The sequence below is a fragment of the Panthera tigris genome, chromosome B1, assembly GCF_018350195.1.
Source record: "Panthera tigris isolate Pti1 chromosome B1, P.tigris_Pti1_mat1.1, whole genome shotgun sequence".
Lineage (NCBI taxonomy): Eukaryota > Metazoa > Chordata > Mammalia > Carnivora > Felidae > Panthera > Panthera tigris.
The window spans coordinates 44,686,558-44,714,419 of NC_056663.1; the positions used below are offsets into that span (position 1 = coordinate 44,686,558).

At 44.9% G+C, this 27,862-nt stretch overlaps 1 protein-coding gene across 5 annotated transcripts in view; it reads left to right on the forward strand.

Annotated features, from left to right (window-relative positions):
* Positions 1-27,295, forward strand: part of RAB11FIP1 (RAB11 family interacting protein 1) — a 34,562-nt gene extending 7,267 nt beyond the window's left edge. Inside the window, exons 1-6 of one of the 5 annotated variants that reach the window (XM_042983488.1) lie at positions 2,855-3,027; positions 7,716-8,158; positions 11,605-12,409; positions 13,899-15,773; positions 16,552-16,660; positions 24,178-27,295. In XM_042983488.1, the coding sequence (XP_042839422.1) occupies positions 7,789-8,158; positions 11,605-12,409; positions 13,899-15,773; positions 16,552-16,660; positions 24,178-24,396 (3,378 nt within the window). In that variant the 5' untranslated portion in view covers positions 2,855-3,027; positions 7,716-7,788 and the 3' untranslated portion in view covers positions 24,397-27,295. Of the gene's footprint in view, positions 1-2,854; positions 3,028-3,387; positions 3,575-7,715; positions 8,159-11,604; positions 12,410-13,898; positions 15,774-16,551; positions 16,661-24,177 lie in introns of those variants that run through there. The other 4 variants (XM_042983489.1, XM_015544197.2, XM_042983487.1 and 1 more) reach the window with 4 other exon arrangements.
* Positions 27,296-27,862: the final 567 nt, after the last annotated feature.

The following is a 27,862-nucleotide window of genomic DNA, read 5'->3' on the forward strand; positions in this document are numbered from 1 at the left end:
CAGGAGCTCGTAACATCTGTGTGAGTGAGTGAATGGTTGAGGTCCCTGTAGGCACAGAGCGGGCGGTTGTTTGCCTGCGTGGACACGGAAAACTGTTTAATCTTAGAATTAGCCCAGTGGATCAAAGACCAGGGGTGCCGGAGGTATGAGGTCAAAGCTCTGCTCTTTCAGTTTCTTAGTTTGGGCTGTGGCTTGTCGGTTGCCTTTTCTTAACACCAAGGAAGCAGGTTCCCTTCTGCTAATGATGCCTTTGGCGAGGGAGCTGCAGTTAGCCACTAATGAGATGAGAAATTCCTTTCCTGCAGAGAGAAGGCTGTAGATCTTCTGTTAGAGAAAAAGCGAGGATTTTAGTCTCCAGGGTGTCCCTGAGGGACACATTTAGGAATGTGCCTGCAGAGAGAAAAAAGGCAGCACTAATTAAGTGTCCTTTCCTGAATGCTGGGCTTTGAATGGAGTAGAGGGGAGGCATTTATAAGAAATCCCAGAAAAATGTTTCTAGAGGTGTGGCTGCTGTACGCTTCACCTTTTAAACACTCTTTTATGAGAAAGGACTTGGCTAACCTAGGTGGAACAATTCAGGCTTCCAGAAAGCCTGGTCTGAAAAGGCCTCTTGTGATCATGAAGAATGGATGTCCTGTGTGGAGGGCACCAGGCAGCACGCTGGGTCCCGGGATATTTCTTCAAGGGTGTTGCCTCTTCTAGCACCAAAACTGGGGTTTTCCTTTTATGCTAATGGAACTTTGCATTTTTGCTAGTCATTTGTTGTTAAAACAGGATTTTAAAATGTGGGTTCCCCTCCTCCTCTTTCTTGGGACTTAGCTGATTACACGATAAATCATAGACACTCTGCTTTCTTGCCAGGAACTCTCATAGAAAGAGTGTGAACCTGTTTGTGGGGTGGGGAGTGGACTGTTGGATCCCTTATGCTAGAGTGTATTTGTTTCCTTTTGTCCTGGTCCTTAGAAGGTGAACAAAAACCATTGCATGTTTGTCCCAAGTCTCTTTGCATGAATAATAAAGGACCCTGTGGTTGCCGCGACATTGTTCTTTGACGGACCAATTGGGCAAGAGGCGAGATACCTGATCTGATGGTAGAATATTAACATTTGTGGCTTTTTGAGATATGATCAAGTAAAAAAAAAAAAAAAAACGGCAAGTAAATGAATACAGGAGGGGTGCACTTCCATGTTTAAAAACGAGTTGATGTTTTTCTAATTTGTAGAGAATCTTAAAATACCGATACTTGCTATTTCTTATAGTCTTCACCTATAAGGAGTCTAGCATTGAGTGATTTCAACTTAGAAAACATGTCTTGATCCTTATACTTCAGTCACGCCATCTCAGCATATCCGTGCAGTAGTTTGGAAGCCCTGGGTCTTGTCTGCTGTGTAGAAACCCTGAAGGGTTTGATCTGAGGATCGTTACATCTCTCAGTAAGTTACAGAAAATACACACTGACTGGTGTTTTAAAAGACTCTCGCATACTTTTTAATTTTGGAGATTGCATAATACAGACTTACTTTGTAACTGAGCCATTTCCTCCTCCCTTCAAATGCAGATCTTTATTGTTTGTGTTTGTTGGATAGGTTTGGTTATCTAGGGGCAGAGCCAGTCAGAAATGTTGAGATCTTAAATTCCCTTCTGAGAACTATCTGCGGGGGTAAACCACGGTATAGACGCATTTGGCGGGATATCATACAGCCACTAGAAATGGTGGGTATGAAGACTGTAGGGCAAGAACGCACCACACGCTATAAAAATAAAATCACATGTAAACTCTGGTTACAACCAAGTAAGGATTATAGCTAATACTTATTGAATGCTTATTAAGTGCCAGGCACTACATATATTAAGTCCCTTAATCTTCATTAGCATCCTTGTGAATTAGGTGCTTTCAGCCCTGTGTCAGAGGAACCTGAGCCACAGAGAGGTTAAGTAACTTGCCTGAAGTGTCTCAGCTAGTGGTTGTTAAAATGTACAGGAAAAACACTTCAAGAAGATATGTAAAAAGGGATAATGGTCACATTAGCATGAAAGTAAGCCCATTAAAAAAAAATTAACAAAAAATTCTCTGTAACTTGTTGTGCTCACTTTCTAAGAGAATTTCTGTAGAGCAAATAATAGGGAAGGGACCCAGGGCGTTTTCAACCTGCTTTTTCTGTTCTGCCTCCTTTAGCACACCACTTACCAGTTTTCAGGATGGAGTTTGGTGGCTACAGGTGGCCTTTCAGTGCCGCTAGAATGGCTGTTTTAGGGGTTGGGGTAAAAAAATGAGCCATTTGCCACTCTCAGGAGTTCTTCCAAGTTGTTAACAATGCGCAGAGGGGAAGCGTCACTGAGGGAGGCAAGGTTGGCCGATTGGTCATTCTGTAGTCAGAGTAAGGTAATCAAGACCAGCTACAAAGGGCAGTAACAAAACATGTGAAACTGCCTCGCCCGTGTAGGGAACACCACAGACGTTTTATAGGCCATAAACATTTCTGTCCCTGTTTGCTCTCCATTGCTTCTAGGCTACCGGGAGAAGAGTCTGGACATTTCACCCATATGGAATCACTCCTTTTCAGAACCCCATTCAGATGTTCTCAACTGCTAACCCCACATGTGCAGCCTTCTTTTTATTCCCTGGGGAAGACAACGAATGAGTTGCTTTTTAAAAATTCTTCATCTATGAAAGATTGAGAGTGTCCTCTGTGTCAAACACTACATCAGGTGCCTTTCTGTTCTTCCTGCTTCTTCCCTCACCTGAGGCCATAATCCCCTGTGTCATGATGCTTGGTTACCATGGAGATGACTCATGCTATAAGTCACGGTTGAGATTTTGCAGGGAACAGGTTGGGGCGGGGGCCAGTCTACCACTGACCCTGAGTCCAGACCAGACCCACAGACGGAGAGCCCTGGAAATTAACACACATGAAAATGTTGAAGTGACTCGTAGAGCCATAGTGGTCTTTCTTTCCCTGCCTTCCCTGGAGCCTCCTGTGTCTAATACAAGTATGCAGTATTAATTCGTTTTGCTGGAGCCCCTAGGTAGGTGGTTCGTATTTAATTTTGCTGAGGACCTTATTTGTGTGTGAGAGCCCTTATTTGGGATGAAATTGTATGCGTTAGCAGGCATTTCTTTCCGTGTCTAATTATTTTCTCATGCTTCAAAGTCAGAAAGAAAAGGCAACAGTGGTTCTAATGGAGCACTTTGTGATGTTTGGTGAGCCAGCTCTCTCTCTTTCCCACTGGAGGGTATGCCTTTTAGGGCAGAATCTGGCCTTTTCATTTTGTATTTCCAGTGGCTGCTATGTAAGAAAAAAATTGGAAGCGAATCTTTGAAGTCATCATTTCTTTGTACGTGTCTGCCCTGCGGAATGTTTCAAAGGAAAAACATGTTTGTTTCAGCTGCAGAAAGGTTATTTTTGAGACATACCGGCCAGTCCTTTACAAGGATAATCCCGAAAGCCTGCATTGCTGCGAGACTTCTCATTTCCCAAGAGTAGGAACCATACTCCCCTCACCCTGCCGCATTCCGATGGAAGGCCCCCTGTGATCAGCTTTCCACGTATTTTGAGCCCCGGAGTGAGACTCGGTGCGTTCTGAAAGCAGACTGGCCCTGAGAATTGGGCATGGTTGGATAATTCTAGCTTTTCTCAAAATGACTATTGAAAGGCCCAGAAGATTTGACGATGCGGGCCCAGGCAATAGAAGACATAAATGAATTTTTCTGTATTTTTAGCTCTTGCCTTGTCTTGTGTTCGATTAAAAAAGCCTAAAACCCCAAAGCCCCCAAAACTCTAAAGTAGCAGGGTAGCCTGTTTGGATAATGGGCGTTTTTGTTTTTGTGTGCCCAGGACCATCATCCCTTGACTGAGGGGCATGGAGGGGTGGGAAGATTGAAGTTTTCATTTTGTACCATTTTGTATGATTTGAATTTTTACCCTATGCCTGTTATTACTTTCGAATATAGTTTTTTTTTATGTTTCCTATCACTTTTTATGTATTCAGAGATCCTTTTAATTTCCAAAGAATTGAATTTTTAATTATAAGTTAAAATAATTATTTGATTACAGAAGGGATCATTTGATTTTTCTTGATAGGTTGCAGGAATTTTTCAGAAATACGGGCTTAAAACAAACTCACTACCTTGGGATTATGGCTTTCTTTCTGTACCCTGCCCTTTGGACTAGGAAAATCAACCCAGCCCTGATTTTAGAGATAATTCAAGCTTTCTGGGCCTACCTGAAAGGTAATGCTGGAACACACCCACACTGCCACCTTACCTACACTGGGTGGCTTTGCTGAGACTTTGTTATTCAAAAATTGCTTCCGTGAGGTGCTGGAATTAAGTGAGCTAAAAAACAAATGCATAAAAAAGCACTTAAAATAAAATTGATGCTTGAATGTGGAAACCCACAAACGTATATCTGGTTTGGGATTTCTTAGGGTGAGAGACATTTATGAATCATGGCTTTCATTTATTATAAAATTATCCTTGTGCCAAAGATTCCTTGCTTAAGTGGTTTGAATGTCATGTTGATAGATGGAACAATTCCTGTATTCTTTTCCAGCTTTAACAAATCCAGCACAGATTGTTAAAAATTCTGAACGTTTGCATGGGACGCTTACCTGTGATTCGGTCTGCTTTTCACATCCTTAAATAGCTCTGTGGCTGTTCTTGGCTACCTGGTCTTTGGTTTGAGGTTTGCCTGTGAAAATAAAGGATAGGAACAGTTGCTGGAGCATCTATTCACACCTCCTAGTGGTTTTAGAAGTTCCCCAAACAGATCCCACTTTAGTTCCCCGGGGACTGATCCTGGGCATAGGTGCCCAGGGAGGATTCCAGAGTCGGTTGTAGCTTCGCTCAAAGTAAACAGACTGGTGGTGATACTTTTGGAAAGGAGGGCTGGTCCCAGGAACTGTCGATGGCACGCTCTGAAGGTCATCTTTGCATCCCCTGCTTGGCTAACAGTACGAGTTGTGTGGAGGAGGCTGGGGAGAAGGCCGGACTGACCCCGCTTCCGTGGGCAAAGAGGTCAAACTTCTTGCGGCCGGTGTGGTCATCTGAACCTCTGCATTCAGCTTCAGCAACTTCCCCTTTCAGGTGCCTGCAGTGGGTATTTACCAAAGCTAACCACCCTTCATCACCAGGGCTACCATTTAGCCGCATGACGGGCAGATGACAAAAAGAAATAATCCTCTGGACATCTAAATGACAAATAAGCAAGCTATTCCAGGCTAGGTCTTGGAAAATATATTGTGAAGACACTAGGCTGGCAGGGGTGAGGTTGTCCATAAACACCTTGCGTCTCCCCTGCCCTGCCCACCCCCCCCCGGCCCCCCAGCTGTGGATTGTGGTTTTAAAAACCATAAAAAATTTCCTCTTAAAAGTCCAGAATCGTAGCTTATATCATTTTCTCCAATTTTTGGATGTATTTTTAAAATCAAGTTTAAGTTGTTTTTTTTTTTTTTTTTAATTTTTTTTTTAACGTTTATTTATTTTTGAGACAGAGAGAGACAGAGCATGAACAGGGGAGGAGCAGAGAGAGAGGGAGACACAGAATCTGAAACTGGCTCCAGGCTCTGAGCTGTCAGCACAGAGCCCGACACGGGGCTCGAACCCACGGACCGTGAGATCGTGACCTGAGCCGAAGTCGGACGCTTAACCGACCAAGCCACCCAGGCGCCCCAAGTTTAAGTTGTTCTTGATGACTTTGTATACTGGACTCTATATGTAATCTCATGATTTATGGTTGGTGGTGACTGTGGTGGGATTTCCCCCTTTTCTTCCTAGAACATTTCTTAGTACTTTTTTCCTCGGTACTTTCTTTCTTATGCTAGGGCCTTTTAAATGAGAAGCTTAAACCTGCCTCAGAAAGAATTTATTTATTTTCTTAAGTTTTATTTATTTATTTATTTGTTTTGAGAAAGAGAGAGAGCTGGCGAGGGACAGAGGCACCTAGAGAGAGAGAATCCCAAGCAGACTCACCACTCAGCACAGAGCCCAACACGGGTTCAGTCTCACAACCTTGAGATCGTGACCTGAGCCAAAATCAAAAGTCAGCCACTTAACCGACTGAGCCACCCAGGCACCCCTCACAGCACCCCCCCCCCTTTTTTTTTAAGTTTATTTATTTAGAAAGAATTTAAATTTGAATCTCCTCTCTGTGTGTTGTGAACATGGCCCATGGGAGGTGAGTTAGCAAAGAGTGTAAAGCAGGAATCTTGGGGTTAGAGAATGAATAGGACCTTTGGAGAAATGCAGAACTGATTCAGAATCCTGGCTATGCCCCTTAACAGTGGTAAGACCTTGTACGAAACACCTAACTTGTGAGCCTCAGTGTCTTTGTAAAGTGAGTATAATGTCTACTGTGTGTCATTCTTGGGACACTAATTCCAGGATGTTCCTAAGTGTGCACAGTGCCAGGTTATGTTGTAGATGCTATTTAAGTGTTAGGTTTCTGCTTCCTTCTGCCCCTTTCCTCTCAGTTGTAAAACGAGCTAAGGTAGTGGGGCAGGGATCTGCCCTGCGAGCAAGACAGGCTGAGAGTGAAGGAGGAAACTGTGTTCTTTTGAGCAAACCCGTCATTTCCTTTACGTCCACGGCCCTCAGCTCTTAAGTAGGTCACTCCAAAGAACATCCAAATGCGGTTTCTCAGTTTGTACGGTAACGCCGGGGATGGCTGTCGGTGGACCGTGGATTCAGACCTATTTGCTCTGTAGTGGTCATGCCACGGATCCGCCTCGCCTTCTTGGAGGTCACCAGATGGAACATGCCAAGGGGAGATTTCTTTTTCTGAAGTTTGTCTTTCAGTCGAGTTGGACTGATACAATACTTGCCCTGTCTTGAAGTAGTTTGCAAATGACCCATTGAAATACTTGGATAATGTTTGAAATCTTCTCTTTTTAGGAGTATTAAGCTAGGGAAGAATGCCTCCTTTCCACTTCTAATTCTTATTATTTTTTTAGCGTGGTAAAATATACGTAACAAAATTTACCAACCGTTTTTTAGTGTACGGCTTGGTCCAATACATTCACACTGTTGTGCCACCGCCAACCGTCCTTGTCCAGACTTTTTTATTTCCCGAAACTGAGACTGTACCCATTAAGGACTAATTCTTATTCACTTCTGGCCCCGGCCCTGGACAGCCACCGTTCTACTCTGTGGATTGGACTGCTCTAGGTACTTCATAGAAATCGAATCATACCATATCTGTCATCTCGTGACTAGCTTATTGCACTCTTTTTGAAAAACAATTTTTTTTTTATTCTGTCCTGTGTTTTCTGTCAACTCCCCGGCAGGGATGGTTCTACAAACCCTTGCCCTTTTTTCTGAGATTTATGTGTCAATTTCCATTTTGCCTTCTGTTTGTGTATGATCTTTGCATCTTTCCCCTATTGAAGCCAAATACCAGCCCTAGGAGAGGATTTGATGGAATGTTTGTTATATTTATTTTATTTTTAGAAATAGCTATCGAATAAAGATTTTAAGTGACTGTACGTTCAGTACAGAATCAGATCCTATCTTTGCCTACGGGATGTCTTCTCAAAAATAAAACTACAGGTTCTGCCTTCATTCCCCACCCCACCCTCTACTCTCCAAAGAGAGCCCAAGAATGCATTTATGTAAGAGGTTGGTAGTAGCAGAGAAGAAGAGAGGCCAAGTTAATGGACATTGTGAACATTGTTTTAGGCCCAATTCAAAGGTAACCTCTCAGCCTTTCTCCTTGTAGGTGGTATACCTTGAAATCGAAACCAGGAAAGAAGGATAAAGAGCGAGGCGAAATTGAGGTTGACATCCAGTTTATGAGAAACAACATGACCGCCAGCATGTTTGACCTTTCCATGAAAGACAAGTCTCGGAATCCATTTGGGAAGCTGAAGGACAAGATCAAGGGGAAGCATAAGGATAGCGCGTCCGATACTGCTTCAGCCGTCATTCCCAGCGTCACACCCTCCGCCGACAGCGATGATGAGTCCACTTCAAAAGACAAGAAAAAGAAGTCGAAGATCAAGACCTTGTTTTCCAAGTCAAATTTGCAGAAAACACCACTTTCCCAGTCCATGTCTGTCCTGCCTACTTCAAAGTCAGACAAAGTGCTGCTTCGTCCTGGAGGCTTTCAGTCCCGGTGGGAGGATGATGAAAATGAGGATGAGTCCTCCTCTGCCTCGGATGGTGAGTTTTCTCCTCCTCCTTACTTGGCTCTCTCTCTCTCTCTCTCTCTCTCTCTCTGTCTCTCAGTCTAGTTTGCTTTAAGAGAGAAGAAACAATGTGGTGTCCGGGTGGCTCAGTCAGTTCAGCATCTGGTTCTTGACTTTGCCTCAGGTCATGATCTCACGGTTCCTGGGATCGAGCCCCGCATCGGGCTCTGTGCTGACAGCATGGAGCCTGCGTGGGATTCTCTGTCTCCCTGTCTCTCTCTGCCCTGATCCCGCTCACCTCACTCGCGCTCTCTCTCTCTCTAAGTAAATAAATAAACTTAAAAAAAAAAAGAGAAGAAACAAATCTTAGGAGAAAGATTTTAATTCAGTTCCTCAGTTACTAAAATGGTGATGATGCTCATGATGATGGATGATCTTGGTTAGAAAGGCTTCTTGGGCCGCTTGGGTGGCTTAGTTAGTTAAGTGTCTGACTCTTCATTTCGGCTCATGGTCATAATCTCATGGATTGTGGGATTGAGTCCCGCATTGGGCTCTGTGCTGACAGTGCAGAGTCTGCTTGGGATTCTCTCTCTCTCCCTCTGTCTCTGCTTCTCCCCTGCTTGTTCATGCATGCACTCCCTCTTTCTCTCTCAAAATAAATAAGTAAATAAATAAATAAATAAATAAGAAGAAAGGCTTCTCTATTTCTAAGCACTCTGGTTTCTTTTCTTTTTTTTTTTTTTCAACATACGAAATTTATTGTCAAATTGGTTTCCATACAACACCCAGTGCTCATCCTAAGCACTCTGGTTTCTTTTCTTTTTTTTTTTTCAGTATATGAAATTTATTGTCAAATTGGTTTCCGTACAACACCCAGTGCTCATCCTAAGCACTCTGGTTTCTTTTCTTTTTTTTTTTCAGTATATGAAATTTATTGTCAAATTGGTTTCCGTACAGAACCCAGTGCTCATCCCAACAGGTGCCCTCCTCAATACCCATCACCCACCCTCCCCTCCCTCCCACCCCCCATCAACCCTCAGTTTGTTTTCAGTTTTTAAGAGTCTCTTATGCTTTGGCTCTCTCCCACTCTAACCTCTTTTTTTTTTTTTTTTCCTTCCCCTCCCCCATGGGTTTCTGTTAAGTTTCTCAGGATCCACATAAGAGTGAAACCATATGGTATCTGTCTTTCTCTGTATGGCTTATTTCACTTAGCATCACACTCTCCAGTTCCATCCACGTTGCTACAAAGGGCCATATTTCGTTCTTTCTCATTGCCCTGTAGTACTCCATTGTGTATATAAACCACAATTTCTTTATCCATTCATCAGTTGATGGACATTTAGGCTCTTTCCATAATTTGGCTATTGTTGAGAGTGCTGCTATGAACATTGGGGTACAAGTGCCCCTATGCATCAGTACTCCTGTATCCCTTGGGTAAATTCCTAGCAATGCTATTGCTGGGTCATAGGGTAGGTCTATTTGTAATTTTCTGAGGAACCTCCACACTGTTTTCCAGAGTGGCTGCACCAATTTGCATTCCCACCAACAGTGCAAGAGGGTTCCCGTTTCTCCACATCCTCTCCAGCATCTATAGTCTCCTGATTTGTTCATTTTGGCCACTCTGACTGGCGTGAGGTGATATCTGAGTGTGGTTTTGATTTGTATTTCCCCGATGAGGAGCGACGTTGAGCATCTTTTCATGTGCCTGTTGGCCATCCGGATGTCTTCTTTAGAGAAGTGTCTATTCATGTTTTCTGCCCATTTCTTCACTGGGTTATTTGTTTTTCGGGTGTGGAGTTTGGTGAGCTCTTTATAGATTTTGGATACTAGCCCTTTGTCCGATATGTCATTTGCAAATATCTTTTCCCATTCTGTTGGTTGCCTTTTAGTTTTGTTGGTTGTTTCCTTTGCTGTGCAGAAGCTTTTTATCTTCATAAGGTCCCAGTAGTTCATTTTTGCTTTTAATTCCCTTGCCTTTGGGGATGTGTCGAGTAAGACATTGCTATGGCTGAGGTCAGAGAGGTCTTTTCCTGCTTTCTCCTCTAAGGTTTTGATGGTTTCCTGTCTCACATTCAGGTCCTTTATCCATTTTGAGTTTATTTTTGTGAATGGTGTGAGAAAGTGGTCTAGTTTCAACCTTCTGCATGTTGCTGTCCAGTTCTCCCAGCACCATTTGTTAAAGAGACTGTCTTTTTTCCATTGGATGTTCTTTCCTGCTTTGTCAAAGATTAGTTGGTCATACGTTTGTGGGTCTAGTTCTGGGGTTTCTATTCTATTCCATTGGTCTATATGTCTGTTTTTGTGCCAATACCATGCTGTCTTGATGATGACAGCTTTGTAGTAGAGGCTAAAGTCTGGGATTGTGATGCCTCCTGCTTTGGTCTTCTTCTTCAAAATTACTTTGGCTATTCGGGGCCTTTTGTGGTTCCATATGAATTTTAGGATTGCTTGTTCTAGTTTCGAGAAGAATGCTGGTGCAATTTTGATTGGGATTGCAGTGAATGTGTAGATAGCTTTGGGTAGTATTGACATTTTGACAATATTTATTCTTCCAATCCATGAGCAGGGAATGTCTTTCCATTTCTTTATATCTTCTTCAATTACCTTCATAAGCTTTCTATAGTTTTCAGCATACAGATCTTTTACATCTTTGGTTAGATTTATTCCTAGGTATTTTATGCTTCTTGGTGCAATTGTGAATGGGATCAGTTTCTTTATTTGTCTTTCTGTTGCTTCATTGTTAGTGTATAAGAATGCAACTGATTTCTGTACATTGATTTTGTATCCTGCAACTTTGCTGAATTCATGTATCAGTTCTAGCAGACTTTTGGTGGAGTCTATCGGATTTTCCATGTATAGTATCATGTCATCTTCTCTATTTCTAAGCACTCTGGTTTCTAAGAATGCATAAATTCTTTTCTAAATCAGTCTGGCTCTGTAACTGATATACATTAATATAAGCTTTTGGAATTAACAAAATGTATGCATCCGGGTTTTTTTTTTTTTTTTCTAATTAAGGGTAAAATCATGCAACCTTAGAGTAATTCTGATATTTCATTTATTCATGAGGTATTTATTGAGGTCCTCTTGATGTGCGTAACCTTCATGGGCTACATCCTTCATGAAAGTTGAGGAATTCGGTTCCTTTAACTGTGAATTAAATGTGTGTTTTGAACTTCAATTTCAATGACCAAATCGTTACTGTTGGCCAGATTCTGCCCTTCGCATTGGTTTAATGCAGGGCTTCTCAATCCCAGCACTATTGGTAGTTTGGGCCAGATAATTCTTTGTTGTGGGGCTGCCCCCTGTGCTGTAGGATCTTTAGCAGCAACCCTGACCTCTACCTGCTAGATGCCAGTAACACACCCGATGGCGGTTTACCAAAAATGTATTCAGACGTGGAGAGACGGACCCCCTTCCAGTTGTGAACCACTCGTTTAACATCTTGTTTCCTTTGGATCTTTGCTTTTCTTCCCATAGTCCTGTCTCCCAAGAGAACAGAGAGTGCACATCCTAAGCAACTGAACCAGATCAATTTCAACCTTCCCAAGAAGGAAGGAGGACTCCCCTTTCTTGGTGGCCTTCGGTCTAAGAATGACTTCCTTTCTCGCTCTAATGTCTGTATCAACGGGAACCATGTTTATGTGGAGCAGCCAGAAGCCAAGAGCGAGACCAAGGACAGCACCCCTTCTTCTTCCCCGTCCCCCCAGGGCTTCAGGAAGAAGCATTTGTTCTCCTCCACCGAAAACCTGGCCACTCGGTCCTGGAAGGAGCCTGGGGACGTTGGGGCGGTGTCTTCTGACAGACAGTTCTCTGAGTCTTCCACAAAAGACTCTCTGAAATCTATGTCTCTGCCATCCTACCGGCCACAGATCAGTGGGGACATTCAGGAGAACACGGCTCCAGTGAGCTTGGAGGCGGCAAAAGAAACCAAGGAGAGCAAGAAGCAGGAGAACAAGAAGTCCTCTTTGCTGTCTCTGGTGACAGGAAAGAAGGATGCGGCTAAGGGCAGTGAAGGCGGAAGCCCCCCTACGGTCCCAGGAAAGGAGAAGGAAGGCACACTTATGGAAGTCACACCGAGGGGGGACCAGGCGGGGCCTGACGGAGACCTAGTAGAAAGATCCGAGAAGGATACTACAGCTGTTGTCTCCGGACGCGGTAAATCCCTGAATCCCTTTGAGGACGTGCAGATCACAGAACCGGAAGCTGACCGAGAGCCCAAGTCTGAACCTACACCACCTGCTCCCTCTGTAAGGGCTCTGCAGACCAAAGCTGTCAAGCCTCGGTGAGTCTTGTTCCTTCTCATGCAGGGCCTGCCCCTCACTGCTCGTTGTAGTCAGCGGGGTCTACCGTTACAGCACCTCTTGCTCGTCATTCTATGGCGGTCCCTGTGTGTGGCAAGCATTTGATAGTCTAAGTGGTTTTCGACCAGCCCGGCCTGCCTGCCTGGCCCGCCCTGCACAGACGGCAGTGATGCGTCCCGGCCCAAAGCCACGGCCACCATGTGTGGTCTGCCCGTCTCAGTAGGACGTTCAGACCCCGATGGACTGCCGCAGGGTGTAGCAGATTCTGAGTATTGCAAGTTGGGAATACCAGATTGGGGTTGTGGTTATGCGCAGAACATGTGTGTATTTAAAGTTCTTACCACATATTTCCATTTGAGGCAGATGTTATCTCTCCTCCTTGCACTTTGGCTCTGGTCTGCTGGCACCAGAGACCCTTGATCCACCCTTGAGTTCTCAGAGTGTTTAGGGTGCCCCTCGTGGCAGGAGCCCGGTGGGGGGGGGGGTGGTGCGTCGGGAACTTTCTGCTTTCAGCATGATTCACGTTCGCACAAACAGTATTTCTGTGGTCTGGGGTGGGGGAGACTTTTTTTGAGATTCTGCTTACTTTGATTTCAGACACACAGACACATACACGCAGGCCATTCCTCTTCAAAATTTGTGCCTGTTGCCTTGAGGTGCCTCTTGGACTGCTTTGAACTTTTTAGATGCTTTTTGTTTATCACCAAAAGACACTGTAAACTGTTGCTTTACCTGGAGCTTTCTCTTTCTGTGGCAACAGCCCTTGTGTGGCAGGTGTGCTTGGTGATCAAAGTGTCCCTTTTATGGGGCACCTGGGTGGCTCAGTCGGTTGAGTGTCCGACTTTGGCTCAGGTCGTGATCTCACAGTTCATGGGTTTGAGCCCCGTGTTGGGTTCTGTGCTGTCAGCTCGGAGCCTGCTTCAGATCCTCCCTCCAGCCCCTTTCTCTGCCCCTCCCCTGCACGCTCGTGCACTCTCTCTCTCTCAAAAATGAATAAACATTTTTAAAAAATGTTTTAAAAAATGTCCCTTTTATGTGTTAAATAATTCGTGTTTCTTCCTTAACTTCTTTTTGTTGTTGTTTCTTCCTTAACTTTTTTTTTTTTTTTTAAAGTTCACTTATTTATTTTCAAGAGAGGGAGAGGGAGAGAGAGAGCAAGGGAGGGGCAAAGAGAGAGGGAGAGAGAGAATCCCAAGCCAGCTCCACACTGTCAGCAAGGAGCCTGATGCGGGGCTCAAATTCACAAACCATGAAGTCATGACCTAAGCCAAAACCGGAAGTCAGATTCTTAACCAGCTGACCCACCCAGATGCTCCCTCCTTCTTTAACTCCTTAAGATACTGCCCCAAGTATAAAAAAGCTCTCCCCTTTGGATCAACTTTATTTTTACATGTTTTTGGGTTTTTTTTTTTTTGCCTCTTCTGATGCATCTGCAACTGACCTGCAGATTTTATTTTGTCCTTTTTGCAGACTGGAAGTGTCTCCAGAGGCTCAACCCACAGCCAGGCTTCCTTCTTCCCCTGAGTCTCCTCTCTTTTTTTCCGCTCTTCTTTCCAGTTCTGGCCAGACACCTGTCCTTTCTAAACCGGGTCATGGCTCAGAGACACTGTCCTCTGAATCTCCTTCTGTCTTCTTCTCTTTCTCATCTCCCATAGCGGCCCCCATTTCCACATCCACGCCGGTTGAAAACTGGCCTTCCACAGACAAGGGCCAGGCCGGTCCTGAAGAACCATCCTTACTCCTTAAAGCAGAATTGCAAAAGGAGAGTTTAACACAAGTTCCAAAGACTGTTTCTTGTGCCTCGGGGTCACTTTCTAAACAGCTACCCACTCCAGTGAGGAAAGGGCCAGAAGATTCTCCGAGGAAGACCAGTGAGGTAGGCCCGGAGAACACCGTCAGTAATGACTCAGCAAAGTCTCTCCCGAAGCAGCCTGAGACCGAGCCACAAGAAGTTCTGAGGTTGTCCCCCTCAGAACAAACCTCTGTCCCTTCATCTCAAGGGACCCAAGAAATGACATTCGCCCTTTCACCCCCAAGTGGCGAGATTGAAAGCCCAGCTGGGAAGCCTCCGATGGGGGAAGACACAGACGTTGCAAGTCCATGTGGGTCTTGTGGGGAGAACAGAGTGAAGGACGGCAGAACGGCTTCTGCGGTTCCAGAAGCAGTGTCCCCTCTTCAGATGGCAGAATCATCCCCCACTCTTGGCTGTGCGATGCAGACGCACGAGGAGAATGTCCATGAGGGCCGAAAGAAAATCAAGAAGCGGGTGTCATTTTCTGAGCAGCTCTTTACGGAGGAGGAGTTAGAGAAGTTCCCTGGGTCGGAGGAGGAGGATGAAGGGAACCTCCAGGAGCCGCCACGGGAAGGAGCCACGGCTGGAAATGGGTCAGATGGGGAGCCTGCCGGGTCTGTCCACACAGAGGACTCCAAGAGGGAAGCGGCCAGTCAGGGTGCGCTAGCTTCCACGGCTGATCCCCTTGCCCTCCCCTGCGAGGAGAGTTTCTCAGAAGGCCCTGTGAGTGAAGCAAGCTCGGGGCAAGACCTTCCCCTCTGTGGGGTCGAGGGAGACCATCTGCTCATGGCCGAGAATCAGAGCAAAGCCAGTGATCACGAAGGCTTATTGTCCGACTCCCTGGGCGGCCTTCCCTCTGCCCCAGGTGTTAGCTCTCCAGTCCTGGCTGACCTGGGCTTAACCCTTCCTTCCATCCCCGAAGTGGCATCGGATGATGAAAGAGTGGATCAGGTTGAAGATGACGGAGATGGAGAGACGGCCCGGGTGGCAGCCCCGGAAGCCGGGCCTTCTTCCTTGAGCGTGTCACCTGCCTGTCCTGAGATGGGAAAGGGGCCGAGAGGCCAGGCGGTTGGGTGGGTGGCGCCCACCGAGAGCCTGCACGACCCCCAGTCGAAGGCGCCCAAAGCACCCGTTACAGCTTCTTCTTCGGACCACAGCTTCCTGACCACAGCTTTGGGAATTCATAAACCAGATCATGGCAAGAGTTCACGCTCGAATAAACAGCGGTCAGGTCCTGGTGGTGGCGAGAAGGAAGAGTTGCCGGGAAATGGGGGGCCAAGCCAGTGTCCTGAAGCGGCCCTGGATTCTCCTGTACCCAGCCCCTCCTTTTCTGAGACCTTTCCTGTTCCGCACTCTTTCCCTAGCTACCCACACGCTGACACGCACCACACCAGTACAGCAGAATCTCAAAAAAAAGCAACAGCAGAGGGCCCTGCTGGTAAGGTGGACAATTCTGGCAAGAGGAAGCCGCTTCTTCAGGCCTGGGTCTCACCCTCAGAGACACATCCAGTCTCAGCTCAGCCGAGCACGGGAACGGGGTCAGCCAAGCACAGGTGAGAGTCGGGAAAGGTTGTTTCCACGTGAGCGATGTCCCCCACCCTGCCCACCCTGCCCTTTGCTTTTTGCCTGCCGAGGTTCTGGCTTTCTAACCGCACAGATATCTTGATGGTACATACTGTGCATTTGGCTGGTAGGGGCTGTTTTCAAAGGGTCTCCCCCTGCGGTGGGAATCCCTCCCCTAGACACTCCTACGTTTGTAGGGAGGACATAGTGACAGGCTTCAAAGCCAGTTTTGGAATAGTTCACCATAGTCAGATTTGGGGCTCTCAGACTGCAGAGATGTCTCGTGACCAGCATCTTCCTAGTATCAGAAGCCAACGGAGACAGAGTGGTGGAACCTAGCAGGGTTGAAAGCTTGCGTTAAGCACTGGCCGATGTGAAGCGGGCGTATTTGTTCCGAACTCTTCCTTTACTGTTGAGGAGCAGCAGGCTCTGTAGGGACTCACACGGTGCAATCTGAGGCTGTCGTTGTCTCAAAAGTAAGAGACCGTCTTTAATGTTCTTCTGACAATGATCAGGAGACCAAGGGTCTCGCGAGAATGTCAGGACCCCTGGCTGTCAGGTGGGTGGGCTTTGTTGACCCTGTGGCTGCCTTGTGCTGACTGCTTTCATTTCCACAGGAACATTGGCGTGTGTTGGACTGGGGGTGTGAACACAGTGTATCACCACTCTGTCCCCTTGTCTGTCTTGCTGACTGCCATCTGTGAGATGGACAGTTTCTCAGTTTTGTCATTACAGAAAGGTCTAAGGATCCTATCCCCTTCTCTTTAGACTTCATCCCGTGAAGCCAATGAACGCAGCAGCCCCCAAGATTGTTAATTCCAGCTTGGGCACTGCCACCATCATCAGTGAGAACATGATCAACGAAGCCATGATGAAGGTATGCTTTATCCAAGAAATAGGCATGCTAGGGGTGCCTGGGTGGCTCCTTCGGTTAAGCGCCTGACTTCAGCTCAGGTCGTGATCTCACGCTCCGTGAGTTCAAGCCCCGCATTGGGCTCCGTGCTGACAGCTCAGCTCAGAGCCGGGAGCCTGCTTCCAATTCTGTGCCTGCCTCTCTCTGTTCCTCTCCTGCTCGTACTCTCTCTCTTTCTCTCTCTCTCAAAAATAAATAAACATTAAAAAAAAAAAAATTAAAAAAAAAAAGAAATAGACATGCTAGTTAGGGATCTATACAAAACCCGTTTCTAGAGCCACCATTATGTACATCTCCTTGGGTAGCAGGTAATGCCAGGAGCAATTTAACCTTATGTCTGTGTCTTTGGATAATCTTTGGGAGCTTCTACACTTTCCATTGGATAATTACTATTCCCCTTATGGTTACTGACTTATTGTCCGATTGTTTGTTGTCCCCAAGCAATGTGATTGATACTGTTACTTCTTTTCAGTAAGAAGAAAATGTCACCCACCATCTGGTCCATTCAAATTCGATATTTTCATTTCCCCGTGTATCTTTTCTTATCTTTTGGCACGAGTGTAAAATTCCTGGGGTTGTAATCATGGCATAGATATAATTTTCTGAAGCTTTATTCTGCAGTCATTTCAAAATTAAAAGTTGCAAGAATAGAACAAAGAACTCCTATATACCTTTCATCCCAATTCACCAATTGTTGACATCTTACTACATTGGTTTTATCATTGCCACCCTCTCTCTCCCCATCCCTGTCTGTTCTGTCTTTGTATATACATACTTTTTTTTTTCTTCTGAACCGCCGGAGGGTAAGTTGCCTACCTCATGCCCCTTTTACCTCTAAAATACCTAAGCATGTAATTCCTAAGAATAAGGACATTTAATCAGGATCACGACTTTTAAAATTGGCGTAATCCTCTTTTCTCATCTCTAGCCCAAATTTCAGGTCCACCCGTTGTCTCATTAGTGTGCTGCTTCGTTTTTCTGTCTTTCTTTCTAGTCCGGGATCCAATCCAGGATCTCTCGCTCTTATGTTGCTGTGTCTCTCTAGACTCTTTTATCCTGGATCCCCCGAGCCTTCTTTGTCTTTCAAGACCTCGGCATTTTCTAAGACTTCAGATCAGTTGTTTTGTAGAGTTCTCCTCAGTTTGGATTTGTCTGCTCAAAACCTCATGGTTTGGTTGAGGTTATGCTTTCTTGGCAGGAATTAACCATGCAAGTCATGTGTCCCTTCCCGGTACATCGTGTAAAGAGGCACATGGTATCAGCTTGTCCTGGTAGTAGGGGTGTTAACTCTGATGACTTTCTGTAGGTGGTGCCCACCAGCGTCTCTAGGATAGCATTGCTATTTATCCCCTTTACAATCAATAAGAATTTGTGGGGAATTAATTTCAGACTCTGTAGGTATCCTGCTCCTCACCAACCTTTCATTCTCAGGCTTTTGTATCCACTGATGAATACATCAGTGGCCAAATTGGTGGTTTTCCAGCCCCATTGCCTGCATGGAGACACTGGTTCTCTTATTCATTTGGTGGTTTATCTAGTATACCATAAGCATTTTTGTATGTTGCTACTTAATTCTTTGAAATGGTTATATCAATATTTACTTAACCTGTTCCCCTATTATTGGATATTTGGGCTGTTTTCTGTTTTTCAGTGCGAATGCTGTCATAGTCAATAATTTCTTGCATAGAACTCTTTCCCTTCTTAAGCTAAATCTCCAGGAAGAATATTGCTTGATTAGAGGGTCTCTTCTCTTTAAAAAGCTTGGGCTAACTTTAAAACAACAACTCCCCACAAATCAAACAAAACCAACCCCTCCCTCCACCCCCCCCCCCCCCCCCAGAGCCCCAGATGATCTCTGCTATAGAGTTATAGAGTGTCTCCATTCTGCCCTTTCTGGTTCAAAAATCAGGAGGATTTAGAACACTGCCTTGTTGCAGACCTCTGGTCTTTGACTCATTGTCACGTGGGCTGGAGGAGAATGATTTACTGAGGGACTGGTGGGCAAGGATGTGTTGCATTTCAAATATGTGGAGAGGAATTTCCTAACTGACTCCTGGGGTAGTCACTGTCAGTAGAAATGAACCTTATTTCTATTTTAGTTTAGGGCATCTAGAAATTGCATTCAATCAGAGATCTTACAGTCTTGTGCAGTGTAAGACATCAAGTAGCTTTTCTGTTTTTATTTTTTATTGTTTAGTTTATGTTTTAAAGTTTATTTATTTTGGGGGGGGTGGAGCACGAGCAGGGCAGAGAGAGACAAAGAGAGAGAGAGAGACTGAGAATCCCAAGCAGGCTCCATGCTGTCCACGCAGAGCCTGATGCAGGGCTGGATCCCATAAACTGAGATCCTGACCTGAGCCTTAATCAAGAGTCGGACGCCCAACTGACTGAGCCACCCAGGCACCCCAGTTTTTGTGTTTTTATTCTTTTTTTTTAAGTTTATTTATTTATTTTGAGAGAGAGAGAGAGAGCGAGTGGGAGGGGCAGAGAGAGAACCCCAAGTAGGCACCACACTGTTAGTGCAGAGCCTGATGTGGGGCTCGCACTCACAGAACATTGAGGTCATGACCTGAGTTGAAACCAGGAGTTGGACGCTTAACCAGCTGAGCCACCCAGGCGCCCCAGTTTTTGTGTTTTTAAAATAAAAACTTTTCGCTCATGCCTCCTTTACTCCCGCAAGCATTTTTAAAGCATTGGTTAGTCTGTATTACCTCTGGCTCCATTGCACCTGTGCCACCAGGAGCTGGGCTAAAGGGTCCCTGAGATCAGAGATTCAGGTAAAGAGGCTGAGCGGTGATGACAGATGGTTGCTGCGAGCTGTTTAGCATCTTCCAGCCGCCTCGCCTTCTCTTCGCTTGTACTACATGCTTCCAGGGCCGCCGGTAAGTAAGCATCATTCTCAGAATGATCAGCTGTGGCCAGTACGGTGTGCCTGCTGTGTTTTAGCCATAGCCTAAAACCACACCATAACTCGACCAACGCAGCTTGGCTGGCTTCTGTGGGTGTGGAGAGGAGGCCGCGTTTATCTTCCTGGAGTTAACGATATTTACCAGGAAACCGGGCAAAAGGACAGCATAAAAGGGACAGTAATGAAAACCAGGGTCGTGGAGCAGCCTCCCATCCCTCCTTCCTTTTACTGTGGAATGCAGCTGGGCTCCAAAGAGAAACAAACACCTAGCTGTCGGGAAGTGAGCAAGACCCTTGGCTCCCATTTTATTTATTCTTCAAAGCTCATGTAATCAGGGGCTTATCTCCTGGCCCTGATTGAGAGAATAACTTGCCTTACAACAAAGGCAACTGCTGCTTATTTTGCTTACGGTTTGTCCGACCCACCGCTGCCCCTCTGGCTGACTGCAACAAAGCGCTTGGTCCTGGACCATGCCTCGTAAATATTCTGAGTAAATATGGAAAGTTTCCTGGAGACTGCTATTGGCCCTCTGTATAATAGATGCTTTGTACTAAGCCGTAAATAATATTTATAAAAGTAACTACTCTTTGGAATGTTGCAAAGTAAGACAGAGGTTAGGGAAAGAAATTGCATAGCTAAAGTTATGAAAAGATAGCTGAAGCATTGCTACAATGGCTTTTTTTGGGAGGCAGGTTCCTGTTTTAGGGCCTCCGTTCTTTCTAGATGATTTAAAACTTAGTGTATTATTTACCCAAGTGGCTTTAACACTTACATTTAAAAATAATACAGCCACCTGGGGCGCCTGGGTGGCTCAGTCGTTTGGGCAGCTGACTACAGCTCAGGTCATGGCCTCGCGGTCGGTGAGTTCAAGCCCCACATCGGGCTCTGTGCTGACAGCTCAGAGCTGGAGCCTGCTTCTGATTTTGTGTCTCCCTCTCTCTTGCTGCTCTCTGTCTCTCTCAAAAATAACAAACATTAAAAAAAAATTTAAAAATAATACAGCCACCTAGATCCAAAAATCATCTGTCCTATTAATATGGAAACAGTTGGACCCAAATTTGAATAGACATCATCATCATTATTATTATTATTACAACTATGGGAGGGGGAGTCCAATGCAAAAATCCTGGAAGGAAATATGTGACAAGGAATTAACAGATATTTTCTTTGTACGTCTTCCTCACCATGGCTGTTGCTCACTTTTTGTAATGCTGGATTGTTTTGCAATTTTTTAAATGATCACATGTCTAGGATCGTGTAATGATTTCAAAGTCTTACATTCTTTCCCCTTTGGATTATGAAATCAAATTGAATCGCTGTTTCACAGTTTGTAAGGTATGAAGTATGCATGCTCTTTCAATCCTCTGCATCTATCGTAAGGAAATATTTTAGAGATATGATCAAAGATTTCTGCTCAGGCATTTTAATAAAAACTGTTATGTATAATTTTTAAAACAACCTAAATATCCAGCAATAGGGAGATGGGTAAAGTATAACGAAATTTTAAGCATCTGTTAAAAAACGTGATTTTTGCCAAAATTTAATGATGGGAAAATGCTCACAAAACAATAATTTTAAAATGCTTTTAAGCCATATTCTGCGTGATGCTTAAAGTTTGAAAACATACCATAAAGAAACCAAGGAAACAATAGGAGACCCAAATGTTAAGTGTTGGAGTTATAGGCAATAATTTTTTCCCTCTTCTGTAGTTGAGATTTTCCATTAGGAAGGAATATTCCCTTTAAAGTGAAAAACAGGATTCTGTTATTTTGGGGGGGAAATCAATTTTAATCCATGCCCAAAGTCTAGTTGACTCGTCACTCCCATCTCTGAAGTTTGTCATGATCTCTTGTGTGACAGTGGGCGCTTGGTTGTCCAGCTCTCTGGACTCTGAGCCCCTGAACCCCTGCGCATATCTGGTCCCTACTCTCGAGGAATCCCTGCCTGTCCCTCCCTCCAGGTGACAGCTTCTTCATGTTTCTATCTCACAAACTGTCTTACAGAGAGTATCTTCTGTGATCCACATTTTTTAATAAATAAAATCCTTACATGACAGAGTTATGATTTAAAAACCCTTGAGAACATAGTCTTCGCTATTGTGTCCAAAGAGTACTTTTTTTCTTGATAGGATGTATCAATAGACGTGCAACTAGTTTTTTAAAAATTGTGGTAGAGACACCTGGGTGGCTCAGTCAGTTGAGTGTCTGACTTTGGCTCAGGTCATGATCTCACAGTTCATGAGTTCGGGCCCCGCGTCAGGCTTGCTTCTGTTAGCGCAGACCCTACTTCAGATCCTCTGTCCCTCTCGCTCTCTGCACTGCACCACCCCTACCTCCCCCTCCACCCCCCGTGCTCGCTCTCTCTCCCTCTCAAAAATAAATAAACATTAAAAAAAATTGTGGTAGGGGTGCCTGGGTGGCTCAGTCGGTTAAGCATCCGACTTCAGCTCAGGTCATGATCTCACGGTTCATGAATTCCAGCCCCACTGCAGGCTCTGTACTGGTAGCTCAGAGCCTGGAGCCTGCTTCAGATTCTGTGTCTCCCTCTCTCTCTGCTCCTCCCCTGCTCATGCTGTGTCTCTCTCCGTCTCAAAAATAAATAAAAACATTAAAGAAAATTGTGGTAAAATAAACATAAAACTTACCATCTTAAGCATTTAAAATTTTTTAAAATTATTTTTTAAAATTAAAGTGTAATGGCATTTAGTATTATATTAGTTTCAGGTGTACAGTTTAATGATTCATCAATTCTGTACATTAGTCGGTGCTCATTATGATGTACTCTTAATCCCTTTTGCCTGTTTCAGCCATACTCCCACCTATGCCCCCTCTGGTAACCACTAGTTTTCTATATTTAAGAGTCTGAGGTTTTTTGTCTCTTTTTTTTCTTTCTTTGTTTTGTTTCTTAAATTCCATATATGAGTGAAATCATATGGTATTTGTCTTTCTGTGACTTATTTTGCTTAACATTATACTCTCTAGATCCGTTCATGGTGTTGCAAATGGTAAGGTTTTGTTCTTTTTTTTGTGGCTGAATAACATTCCATTGTATATATTACCACATTTTTTTTTTAACCCATTTATCTATTGAGGACACTTGGGCTGCTTCCATGGTTTGGCTCTTGTAAACTATGCTGCAGTAAACATAGGGGTGCGTATATCTTTTTGAATTAGTGTTTTTGTTTTCTTTGGGTGAATACCTAGTAGTGGAATTACTGGATCAGTTCTATTTTTAATTTTTAAAGGCACCTCCATACCATTTTCCACAGTGGCTGCACCAGTTTGCATTCCCACCACAGTGTACGAGGGATTTTAAGCACCTTTAAGCATACAGATCAGTAGGGTTAAGTACAGTCACATTGTACAGCCAGTCTCCAGAATTCTTTTCCAGGCATGCAACTTTCTGGCTGAAGGTTGTTTTAGAATTACAAATAGAGCGATTGAGGTCTAGAGGGATGTATGCCTTCAACAAGGTAAAAAACAAAAACAACAGAAAGATTAAGGGAGAAGTTGTTTTTTGAAAAGTAGTCCAACATCTCACCTGTTTCTGTGCAGCCTGTGGTAGGTGAAAACCTGCTCTGCGGATGGAAATGTTGGTGTGGGCTTCTAAGCCAGTCGTACAAGCACTGAGCTTCCCTTCTGAGCCAGGATGGGAGAGGTGGCCTATCTCTCTGATTTCCGGCTTGTGTGTAGGCAGCTTATGTCATGGGACTGAACAGAGCCGTCTATATGTTTTTGTCAAAGAGTGAATGATGATTCTTCTTATTTCTTTATTATAATATATCATAAATAAATATGTTTGTTTATTTTGAGGGAGAGAGAGAGTGGGCAGGGAAGGGGCAGGGAGGTGGGGGAAAAAAGAGGATCCCAAGCAGGCTCTGTGCTGCCAGTGCAGAACCTGATACGGGGCTCGAACCCTTGAACCATGAGATCATGACCTGAGCCTTGGTCATGACCCGACCAAGAGTCGGATGCTTAACCAACTGAGCCACACTGGTTCCCCATGAGGATTCTCTTGACTTAGCTTCTTGTAGAAGGTGGTCTCTTAGCCTTCCTAAGTGAAATTATTTGACCCTCAGGGTAGTGAAACTGATTGCCTCCGAGTTCTGCAGGCAAAAGTGTCTTGAGGTGGCTCTAGGAATTTGTTTCTTTAAACTTCTAAATCCTCTGAACTACAAATTTCAGGAAAAGTTAAGTTGCATTGCCCCCTCCCCCACACAACTGGAGACTTGGTATGATTAGGTGCTTTTTATTCAGTCCTTACCTAGTGTTTCCTCACCATTTGGGCCTGGTCACTTTACAGGTGGACATCAGTCATCCCTGGTGTTCACAGGCCTCCAGTGACTACATTGAATAACAGGCAACAAAGGCCCTATGTGGCCTGCAAGGCCTAAAATATTCACTGTCTGGTCCTTTACAGAAAACTTTGTCAATAACTGCTTTTCCACCAGAACTGAAAACATGTTCCCAGGAGGCTCAGACGGCTAACATTTTCCTCTTTTGTATTTCTTTTAGATATTTGACTTCTTTGCTGACTTTACCACTTTTTCTCCCCCTCTCTCCTCCCCCTAAAGAAATACAACCCGTCAGACCCTGCCTTCGCTTATGCACAGCTAACCCACGATGAGCTGATCCAGCTGGTCCTCAAACAGAAGGAGACGATAAGCAAGAAGGAGTTTCAGGTCCGCGAGCTGGAAGACTACATTGACAACCTGCTAGTCAGGGTCATGGAGGAGACCCCCAACATCCTCCGGATTCCTGCTCAGGTCGGCAAAAAGGCAGGAAAGATGTGAATCGTCAGCCTGCGACACCGAGACTTCTTTGTGAGTTTGTTTCCACCTGCCCCGGAGGTCAAGGACTCAGCATGCCTGATAACCGGCACACAGGCTCGAAATCATCTATCTCCCTTGTGTGTTATCTGGCAAGAGTCCGTTCTACCAGTTGAGACCAGGTTAATTATTACAATGAATCTTTTACTGTACAGTCCCAGGGTTTTGTTTTTAAATCCCACTGTGCCTTTGACTATCCTGTAAATATTTTATGCTCTGATCGGAGACATGGTCATAAGATCTGCTCCTGGCCCAGAGATTCAGATGGCGCAGGGGATATTCATGTATTTAACATTGGGATGATTTTCTTTCTTTGATATTGAAATTTAAAGATACGTACCCCTTCCCCCCCCAGTCAGTAAAGCGTGGGGTGAAATGAGAAGGACCGTGTGGTTGGTGTTGCGTTACACACACTTGCTTGGCTTTTGAGTAGCTCAGGGTGGCTTTTGGCTGCGGGTGCTAAATTCTGATACCGTGTGAACCTTCTGGGCTTCTTCGACTTGGTCTTGTGGATTTGACTGGAGCAGGGGAGTTTAAAGAAAGCCCCTGAGTGTGCCTTGTAGATTTTGAACAAGCTGCCTTTTCTAAACATTAGCTACCACTACTCTCTAGCCTTAAGATGTGCTCTTTATCAATCCTTAGGGCGTGTCTGTAGAGACACGAGAAGTAGAATAGGGAATTAGAGAATCATTTTGCACTCACTTAATGGGGTTGGTCAAAGTCTCATGATAGCCGGGTTCCTAGCTGGCTAGAGTAGTCTAGTCGGTGCCTTGATAAGGGATTGGATAACCCATACACTCACTAAAATGGTTCCGCCAGGTACGGAATGATTTTAGTAGGATTCCTTTGGCCTTGCTTGGCCCCCGGATTTCCTCAGCAGCACTTCCCGGCGTTTCCCCCACCTTATTATAAAATTATGAAGAGCAAGAAGATAACACTTAGTTTTGGTTTGCTGTATTTTTAAATCTAGGAGGATACCCCCCCTTTTTTTTTTTTTTTTTTTTTTTCTTTTTTTAAGCTAGGACACGTCTTCACTAATAGCACCCAGTTCCGATCCTTCAGGTAGTTTCATTGTCCGGAACCTAATACTGGAATTAGAATATTTCTGCGTTGGTCAGTTTTTTCTCGTGGTTGTGACAGGATCTGATCAAATCTTTACCGCTCTCCCGGGGGAAGAATATCTGAGGCTAGCGTGGTGGGCGGGGCTTGAGGATTGGCTAGGGATCGCTTCTCTGTCTGTCCTTGTTATATGGAGGTTAAGAGGCAAGATGGTTGTCAGCAGAGGCCCTTTTCAGGATCACGTTTGCTGCAATGTTAGTTATATCGGAGCACTTTAATCTGAAGGATGATACTGTAACTTGATTTATCGAATTAGCTGTTAATTATCTTTAGCTATTTTATTTAATACTGTCTTACAGTAGTGGGGACCACTGTAAGCCTCTCAGATGCCTTGTATTTTTGGAGTGCTATGAAAGTTATTTACATACCTGCAAAAAGAACCTTATATTCCACTTGAACTCTGAAAATGTGCGTGTATATATTTATTCTGCAATATATTTTTTACTTATAAGTGTATTTTGACTGTGATAACCCAAGTGTACTGGGGGCAGGTGTGGTCTGAATGATTTCTCCTTAGAAGGGCTGGTGTGGAGACCTGTTCACGAGAGGTGGTTGGTCTGGAGATAATCTGCTGGAGATAATGAGAGGGAAGTCTGGGTAGAGGAGTGAATTCCTGTACTCTGAAATGCCACTTGGGAACTCTGGAGAATGAAGGACAATTTACTTCAAGGGTGTCTGGCTTCTACCACTGCTGGAAAAAACCCGAATTCATAGCATTCCTGTACCTCTCAGCATAGATCACCTGGAGGTCATTAGTTAACGACTGTCCTTGAGGACTCTCGTCTCTGGGGGAGAATTTATCTAGGAAGAATTTTAGTCTGCTCTGAGCCATTAGCAAGGGTTGGAGCTCCTCTAACTGGCGGGGGTTGGGGGGGGGGCACACACCCAAGTACACAAAGAGAGCTGGGACCCGCCTCTGGCTGCTGTAAATGCTAACCCAGTTGAAGGACCCTGGGAGGCAGCTGTGTTCTGGAGAAGCTGGAGCAGCTCTCCTCTTCCTGGCCTTGCCCGGCTGCCTTCAGAAAGAGTAGTCAGGACTTTAGGGAAGCATCCGATTAAATACCAAACACCTTGCAGTGAACTTCAGTTGGTGGTCAGACTCCTGAAAAAATGTCAGTCCTTTGCCCGACTACTTGCTGTCCATCTCATTGGACTTTGACAGGTTTCTTGCCCTCCGTCTTATTCCTGTGTGTTAGCCACATCAGGGTGGCAGAACGGAGGAGCAAGAAAGTCTGCCCTTTGCCTCTGCCGAGTGGAGAGGTGTGTGTACGGATGGGGTGTACGCATGCCGTTTCCAGCTTTGCCCGCAGCGGGCGGCGCTCAGAAGGTCAGAGAGGAGGGAGGATCCTCGCCCCTCAGCCACATACTGTGTTGAAGTCCAGAGGCAACTTAATGTTAAATTAGGATATTCCTTCCCTGGGTCCTTTTTCCCAATTGACCTTTCTGTTTTCTTTCTGAGAACTACTAATGAATTATCCCTCAAGGCCGAAAGAGTCATTGCCTTAGGTGGAGAACTTAACCTCCTACTAGTCACATGAACGGCAACTCTGGTTTCTCAGTATCTACTATGGGAGCGACTGACTTGACCTCTTCCTCCCTCCGATTGCAGGATTGCCCAGCATTTTTGGATTGTAAAACTATTCCCTGCCTTGTTACTTCGGGAATTTTTAACTTCTTTGGTTTCGTTTTTAACAAGTAACCTAAAATTTCTATAACACTAAATAAAATGGTACTACCTTTCAAAGATTTGTGTCTGTACTTTTGTGTGGGTGCAGCAAAATGTCTTCCGTCTTCTAGAAAACTTCTCTTGGGGAATGACCAGTGTTTCTCACCCCATGAAGGGTCTCTCACCTGGATTCCTGCTGCTTCCACCTTGCCTGGTGCCCAGAGGTCCCAATGCCCTTTCTCCCACAGAGGATGGGACATCTCTGATCCCTTCCCTACGACACGTCCCTCAATCTTGGCCTGCAGGGACCGTGGCATTTACCAGAAGGACATCATTTGAATTTTCTGTCCCCACTACTAAAAGCTGCCGCCTGTTCCTCGGCACCGGGCACTTTTGGCTGAGTGTATGAGCAAGGTTCCTTCCTTGATCCCTCCACCCCAATCCCCCACCAGTTTCCTAGAGAGTGAAAGGTTCACTGTGGAGATGTGATTTGAATTCATATTGTGTTCACACTGCCCAAGATCTGGGAGCCAAATCCCTGGTTCAGTCAACTTGGTTTTTCCATTCCTGAATAGAGGGTACTGGGGAAGCACAGGGAATCTTCTCCTGAGCTCAGCTCTCCTGGAAGTCTGAGTCTTTCCTGAT